Below are 8,353 nucleotides of genomic sequence, written 5' to 3'. Positions count from 1 at the left end.
CAGAACTCTAAGCATTTTGGTTTTTCTGGTAGGCAAATAATGAAATTTGGGCAAAGCTTTTGAAAACCAGTGAAAATGAAGCGAGAACATCAATTTTGGATAGAGTCCTACTTCGATCAGGACTCTGGAGTAGAGTCCTGATTTGATCAGGACTCTGGGCTAAAACCTCAGAATTTTGAAATTCTTTGATAAAAGTGTAATAGTTTTGGTAGATTGAAAGATTTTTAAAAGATTCTTTCGAAATTGAAATCAGGATCAGAGTCCTGATCCAACTAGGACTCTCTGAACAGAGTCCTGTTTTGACTAAAATTCTAAGTTTCTGACTCATTTTGAAAGATTTTAAAAGATTTGATTGAAAATAGATAAAATAATTGTAAAAGATTAGAGTCCCAATCCAATTGAAACTCCGAAGAAGAGTCTTGATCCGACTGGACTCTTGAAGAAGAGTCCTGATCAAACTAGGACTCTGAAATTTTGGCCAAAACAGAAGATTTTGAAAGGTTTTCTTCAAAAACGGGTAAAAAGGTAGTAAAAAGTAGAATTCTGATCCGACTGGACTCTGGAAAAAGAGTCTTAATCCAACTAGGACTCTAAAATTTTTGAGATTTTTGATAAGTAAAGGAATCCAGAAGCGACACCACCTAAATGGGCCTCATCTGAGAATTGAAATCAATTGAAATTGAGTTTGAAATGAATCCAGATTGTTTTCTGAGAAAATATTTCGAAATGTAAGGTCCCGAGGGTTGAAAAATGACAGAATGTTGAATAAAAACCCAGGTTTTGAAATTGATTTCGAAAGAAAAAGTTTTAAAACTCAAATCTGGATTAAATATTTTGAAAACATGAGTGTTGGATCTCGAAAATGAGATGGGATGACATGCAGTGATATGCAATGCGATGAAATGATATGCAAAATATATGCAGTGATATGCAATTACATATGAAATGGAGAAACACTGGATGAGGGTGAAAATTTGGGGTGTTTACAGCGGGGAATGCATTTCGAAATCGCTATACAAAGGCTGCACAAAATTGAGCAAAAATGCCAAAGCTCATCTACACACAGGTGGATTTAAGACATTTGGGAGTCACCTGAAGAAAATGGTAACTCATCAATATATAATATTAATTTTATAAGTATTGTTGCAAACTTGATAACTAAATCTTTTATCATTTAACTTCGCAAGAAGCAGAAAAAGGAGGCATTATACCATATAAGGATGTGTTTGTTGAAACACATAAACGGAAGACCACAGGAGACTTCGTATCAAAGAAGGCGAGAACGACAATGGTATGCATTTATTCTATTAATAATCATTGCAATATGCAAGTTATCATAATGTTATCATTAATTATTAATGCATACTTTAAACATTATTTTGTAGGAGGCATATGAGCAATAGATGGTAGAGCGATATGGCGATGACGCTACTCAGCATCTATCATTTGATCTTGCAGCTTAGGTGAGTGCATCAGATGAACCCAAAAAGGGTCGTGTGTTCGGGTTTGGGAGTAATATGAACACTTCACATGTTATTGCTTCTTCCAGTTACGGCTCACAGACTTCTTCCACCGACATAAGCTCCAAGCAGCAACCTATTCTTTCCGGTAAAGATGTACGCCAGATCGTTAATGACACAATGCATGACTACTTTCATGAAACCGCGTCGATGTTCTCCGAGCTGAGTTCAATAGTTTTTTGCTGAACAGAGGAACTTCGATTGCAGATCCCTCTCAGGTATGAAAGTTTCATATGCCTTAGAGCATAGTAGAATCACATATAGAGTTTTTTTTACTGCCTTAGAACACATATGAGCATGCTATAATCACATATTCAGTTTTTTGACTGCCATAGAACACATATGAGCATGATAGAATCACATATAAAGTTTTTTTGACTGCCTTAGAACACATATGAGCATGCTATAATCACGTATTCAATTTTTTAACTGCCTTAGAACACATATGAGCATGCTATAATCACACATTCAATTTTTTGACTGTCTTAAAACACATATGAGCATGCTAGAATCACATATAGAGTTTTTTTACTGCCTTAGAACACATATCATTCAGGATAGAATCACATATAAAGTTTTTTGCTTTGCCTGCCTTAGAGCACATATGAGCATGATAGAATCACATATAGAGTTTTTCTGACTGCCTTAGAACACATATGAGCATGCTATAATCACATATTCAATTTTTTGACTGCACAAGAAGACACATATGAGCATGATCGAATCACATATATAGCTTTTTTCCTGCCTTAAAGCACATATGAGCATGGTAGAATCACATATAGAGTTTTTCTAGCTGCCTTAGAACACATATGAGCATGATCGAATCACATATATAACTTTTTGCCTGCCTTAGAGCACATATAAGCATAGTAGAATCACATATAGAGTTTTTTGCCTGCCTTAGAGCACATATGAGCATGCTATAATCACATATAAAGTTTTTTGCCTGCCTTAGAGCACATATGAGCATAATAGAATCACATATAAAGTTTTTTTGACTGCCTTATAACACATATGAGCATGCTATAATCATGTATTCAGTTTTTTAACTGCCTTAGAACACATATGAGCATGCTATAATCACACATTCAGTTTTTTGACTGCCTTATCACACATATGAGCATGATAGAATCACATATAGAGTTTTTTTGACTGCCTTAGAACACATATGAGCATGCTATAATCACATATTCAATTTTTTGACTGCCTTAGAATACATATGAGCATGATCAAATCACATATTTAGCTTTTTGCCTGTCTTAGAGCACATATGAGCATGATAGAATCACATATAGAGTTTTTTTCTAGCTACCTTAGAAGACATATGAACATGATATAATCACATATAGAGTTTTTTTACTGTCTTAGAACACATATCATTCATGATAGAATCATATATAGAGTTTTTTGCCTGCCTTAGAGCACATATGAGCATGATAGAATCACATATAAATTTTTTTACTGCCTTAGAATACATATGAGCACATGATAGAATCACATATAGTGTATAATTTATTTCAATATATTTTGTTTATCAATACTGACTCTTCTTTTCTTGTGTAGGTTGCTAGCGATAATCAGCGTAGCAGAGCTGAAGGGACAGATCAAGGCAATGAATAAGAAGATGCACAAAATCTTGGCGATGATTAGATTAATGTGTTGAAGAAGTTCTATTTTTTTTGTTTCGAAATTGTAATTATTGAATTGTAAATAATTAAACTTGTTAATTTTAAAGTGGAACAATTAATTATTGTAGATTCCTTTTATATGAAATTTTATGTGTACTTTGTTTTTTATTTACAGGAAATATAAATTGTACAAGAAATATAAATTGTAGCATTCTCGATATTTAATTTTCAAATAAAATTTTTTTATTTTTTTTCTTATTCGCGACGGATTATTGACGGATATATCCGTCGCTATTCATATAATTTAGTGATGGATGTAAATCTATCGCCAAGCCGAGGTCGCAGTTTAGTACCAACGGATTTGCGACGGAATCCGTCGTTCGTTATTTCATCGCAATTAGCGATGAAACTGGCGACAAATTTATTCTGTCGGCAGTTAGCGTTGAAAAATTTGCGACGTAAGTTGTTCGTCGCCTCTTCGTCGCTAAGCCGGTTAGCGACATATTAACGACGAAATGAGGTTGTCGCTAATCCACTGCTTTGTTGTGGTGTCTCCAATGAGGCGATCAAACATTTCTAGTAGCAGTGCGAGAAGAAACAAAGGGGAAACCCCCCGAAGATATATCGTATCCTATTGTTACGATATTAAAAGAGTTCCAAGAAATTTTGCCCCAGGAGTTACCAAGAAAATTGCCATCACGAAGGGAAGTAGACCATCAAATAGAGTTGGTACCGACTGCAAAGCCTCTTGCAATGGTACCATATAGAATGGCCCCGCCCAAACTGATAGAGCTTATTAGACAACTGGATGATATGTTGGCTGCTGGCATTATCCAACCATCAAATGCTCCTTTCGGAGCTTCCATGCTCTTTCAGACCAAACATGATGGGTCCAAGAGACTATGTGTGGATTATAGGGGACTCAATAAACTGACTGTCAAGAATAAGTCTCCCTTGCCCCTAATTACTGATCTGTTTGACCAGTTAGGGGAAGCTCGAGTTTCTCAAAATTAGATCTGCGATCGGGATATTGGCATGTCAGAGTTGTGGAAGAAGACGAGGCCAAGACGACATGTGTTACTCGATATGGTGCTTTTAAATTTTTAGTGATGCCCTTGGGTTTAATGAATGCCCCTGCAACTTTCTCTATACTGATAAACCAGATATTCTATCCATATCTTGACCATTTTGGTGTCGTGTATTTGGATGATATTGTTGTTTATAGTCGAAACATGGAGGAACATATGCGACATTTGCGCATGGTATTTCAGATTCTAAAGGAAAAGAGAGAAGTGTATGTTTGGCCAAGAAGAAATCAATTTTTTGGGTCATGTGGTTGGAAAGGTCTATCTAAGGATGGATAGTCAGAAGGTAAAAGCAATTCAGGATTGGGAAATCCCAACCAAGGTTCTTGAGCTACGGTCCTTTTTGGGCCTAGCAAATTACTACCGTCGGCTTGTTGAGGGATATTCAACCATTGCGGTACCTCTAACAGAGTTGCTGAGGAAGGACAGAAGTTGAGATTGGCAAAAGGAATGTCAGAAGGCATTCAAGACTCTTAAGAATGCCATGACAAAAGAACCAGACTTACAACTACCAAACCAACAAAAACATTTGAAGTATATGCAGATGCGTCAGACTTTGCCATTGGAGGTGTATTGATGCAAGAGGGTCATCCAATCACCTTCGAGAGTCAAAATCTGAATAGCGTTGAACGACGATACACAGTCCACGAAAGAAAAATGACTGCCATCGTGCATTGCTTACGCACGTGGAGGCATTACTTAATGTGATCGATATTTGTTGTCTACACTGACAATGTTGCCGTGAGCTATTTTCAAACACAGAAAAAGCTCAGTCCTAAACAAGCTCGGTGACAAGAGTTCTTAGCTGAATTTGATACGATTCTAGAGTACAAGCCGGAAAGGTCCAATGTAGTAGCAGATGAATTGAGCAGGAAGGTTGGATTGGCGGCTTTGATTAGAGATAAAAGTGGGAGTACTGAACCACGGAGCAACCCTCTCAACATAATTCGAGAAAGCTTACGAGAAGACCCCATGGCACATCTTTTCTCTTTGGTAAAAGAAGGAATTAAGACAAGACGATTTTGGGAACAAGAAGGATTGCTGATAACAATTGGGAATCGAGTATATGTACTCTGATGGGGATGCTTACGTCAGGAGATATTGAAGGAGTGTCATGACTCTCTCTGGGCAGGACATTCGGGGCAAGAAAGGACATTGGCATTGATGGAGCGAGTTTATTACTGGCTTCAAATGCGTGATGACGTAGATGGTTACGTACGTACTTGTTTGATTTGCCAATAATCAGAAGACTGCAGGTCTATTAGAGCCTCTTCCCGTCCCAAGCCGACCTTGGGAGAGCATTTCTATGGATTTTGTGGTCAGTCTGCCAAAAGTTGAGGGGCACAATATCATCTTTGTTGTAGTTGATAGATTCTCAAAATACGTGACTTTTGTACCTGGTTCTAACAATTGTTCAGCAGAAGATACAGCTCAACTCTTTGTAAATCATGTCGTAAAATATTGGGGCGTTTCATAGAGCATTATCAGCGATCGGGATGCCCGGTTCACAGGTAAATTTTGGAGAGAAGTCTTTCAGTTACTAAGATCAGAAGTACACTTTTCTACCAGTTTTCACAAGCAGACAGACGGTCAGACTGAACGTATTAATTAGATGCTAGAAGAATATTTTAGGTACTTTGTAAGTACAAATAAAAAAAATTGGACGAATTTATTGGCTATCGCTCAATAGTGTTACAATCTTCAAAAGAGTGAATCGTCGGGACATACTACATTCGAGATTGTGACAGGACAACAGTCTCAGACATCACACTCTATCGCTTTCCAAGGTCGAGGAAGGACATTTTTTGTATATAACTTTGTCAAGAACTGATCAGACGGAATTAACAAAGGCATTTCTACACAAAGCTGCAAAACTAATAAAGAAATGGGCAGATCAAGATCATAGACATTTTGTGTCATTTCTTCCACCCGCCAACCCAACACAATTCAAATTATAAAAAAAGAAAAAACCCAAAATTATCTTTGAAAAAATGAAAAAAATTTAAAAAATGAAAAAATTAAACACCACCACCACTAGCATCGGGCGGGCTCCACTGCTCCTCACTTACGCTTGTTTTTGCTACCAAGCAACAAGGCGACGTAGAACATGAGCCTGAACAAGAACCCCCATGCCACGGTTACCCAGAAGCAGTCCCACTTGCTCAATTGCGTGATGCTCTGGTCCTTGAGTATGTCCGACCCCTTCGTCACGCACGTCGTCATCGTCACGTTCAAACCCAGCGACCCATTGAGTGCCTTGAGCAACCCGGCCTTCATGTCGTCGCTCAGTCCCTTCAGCGGCGTGTTATCAAACATTTGTGCCCCCGTCGAGAAGCACCTGGACGGGTGGTTGAACTCGTTCTGCAGTACCCCCTCGTAGGGATACTTCACCAGAGAGAGGTAGTGGAACCATATCCAGTAGGGCGGGATCCGATCCCGGTTGATGAAGAAACCGCTGAAGAGGAGAAAGTAGGCTAGGACGGCTACCACCACAGTGTAGCCCAGCATGACGTGGGAGATTACGCCGGAGATGAAGGTGACGAACCCGCTGCCGGCCCAGAAGGAGGCGAATGTTATGAAGAAGAAATAGAAAAAGGCCTCGGCGCCGCCGGCGAGCCCCACGGACCAGAAGGTGATGACCGCGAAGGCGAGGGAGAGGAGGACCAAGGGAGGGGTGGTGGCGATGGCGTTGGATAGGACGTAAGAGGAGCGGCGGTAGGCGTTGTAGGAGGTCTCCCTCATGATGCTTCGTTTCTCAACTACTTTTTTGCATCCAAATGCTCTGTTTTTGCAAATCTCAAATTTTAGCCCCTTCCAACTATTTTTATGGCAAATCTCTCGTGAATGTTTCTAGCAAATAAGAAATTTCACCAGAAAAAAGAAATTTAGCAATACCCGTTCGATGATAATAATTTTTTTTGCAATATTGTACTTTCACAAATTTTTGCACGTACCTTACGAAATCCCTTTATGATTAAAAAAAATAAACTAACATTTGAATGTACCTTGCGAAATTCCTTTTTGATGCAAAACATCACCGGTTGTGAAATTCACATATACCTTGCGAAACTCATGTTCATTCTCTGTTATATATACATTATACACAGTTCATTCTCATAAACAAAGCAATTACCTGTTACATTCTCAAATACATATCAAACGAAAAACAAGATCAAACTACTTCATTCCCTATTATATACATAATTTATTCTATAAATAAAACAATCACATATTACACACACAACATGTAAAGAAATCAATCATCTATTATACAAACAATTCATTTTACTAAAAAACAAGAATCAAACAACTTCATTTCTTGTTATATATACAATTTCTTTTCCTCTAAAACAAGAATCAAATAAATTCATTCCCTATTATACATACAATTCATTCATAAACAAATGCATATACATGATAGAACTCTTCATCAACTTTCATTGCCACAAGTGCAATGGTCTCCTTCATCAGCTTTCATCCACAAGCACAAGTGCATTATCTGATTTAAACTTTTTATCAGCTTTCATTGCTGCAAGTTCAACCCTCATTTTTTGGTTCGCCTAATCCCAAGTATTGTAAATACAAAAGGACATATATTCCACAATCATACTTGTAACATTCATATATGGGACGTGAACAAACATGTACAAAAGTAACTATTAGTTTATTAGGCTAAGGACGCCGGCAAGCGTCTGCGGAGGTAGCCGGGTTCAACTTGGCTACACACAGGATAGCTCTCAATCTCCTTGTAATAGTTTGCAATAAAATCCACGATCTGTCGTGCTTGTTCTCGGAATTTCTCTGCATCTAATGGCTTGAAACTTTCATTTGTGTTGTGAAAGCTGCCCATTTGAAAACAGTAAATAAAATTGTGGAGGAAGAAGAAGAAGCTGCCAGTGCTGGTTGTATAGAAAGGGCTGGGGGCGAAGGATAGCCTAGTCAAGCAGATATTCATTAGATTTTGAAAAATATAGTGAATTTATTACCGAAAATATCTTGATATGTATACATTTTCAATGTTTTCCCCAAAAAACTAGACTGTTGAAAACAATGTGAAAATTTTCCCGTCCACAAATTTTCAAGAACAAGATATATATATGACAATTATCGCACAAAG

General features: G+C 37.9%; 1 protein-coding gene across 1 annotated transcript; it reads right to left on the bottom strand.

Annotated features, from left to right (window-relative positions):
- Positions 1-6,247: 6,247 nt before the first annotated feature.
- On the bottom strand, positions 6,248-8,086 carry LOC149839687 (ABC transporter G family member 2-like). The gene is made up of 3 exons (XM_090004912.1): positions 7,964-8,086; positions 7,651-7,707; positions 6,248-7,086 (listed from the first exon to the last, which is right to left on the bottom strand). Exons 1-3 carry the CDS (start codon positions 8,084-8,086, stop codon positions 6,298-6,300), a joined length of 969 nt encoding a protein of 322 aa, XP_089861038.1. The 3' UTR covers positions 6,248-6,297.
- Between the last annotated feature and the right edge of the window lie 267 nt (positions 8,087-8,353).

Source organism: Nuphar pumila, chromosome 4 (genome assembly GCF_984573655.1).
Source record: "Nuphar pumila chromosome 4, dmNupPumi1.hap1.1, whole genome shotgun sequence".
Classification (NCBI taxonomy): Eukaryota; Viridiplantae; Streptophyta; class Magnoliopsida; order Nymphaeales; family Nymphaeaceae; genus Nuphar; species Nuphar pumila.
The sequence above is the reverse complement of the archived record's forward strand: the minus strand, read 5'-3'. Positions and strand labels throughout refer to the sequence as shown.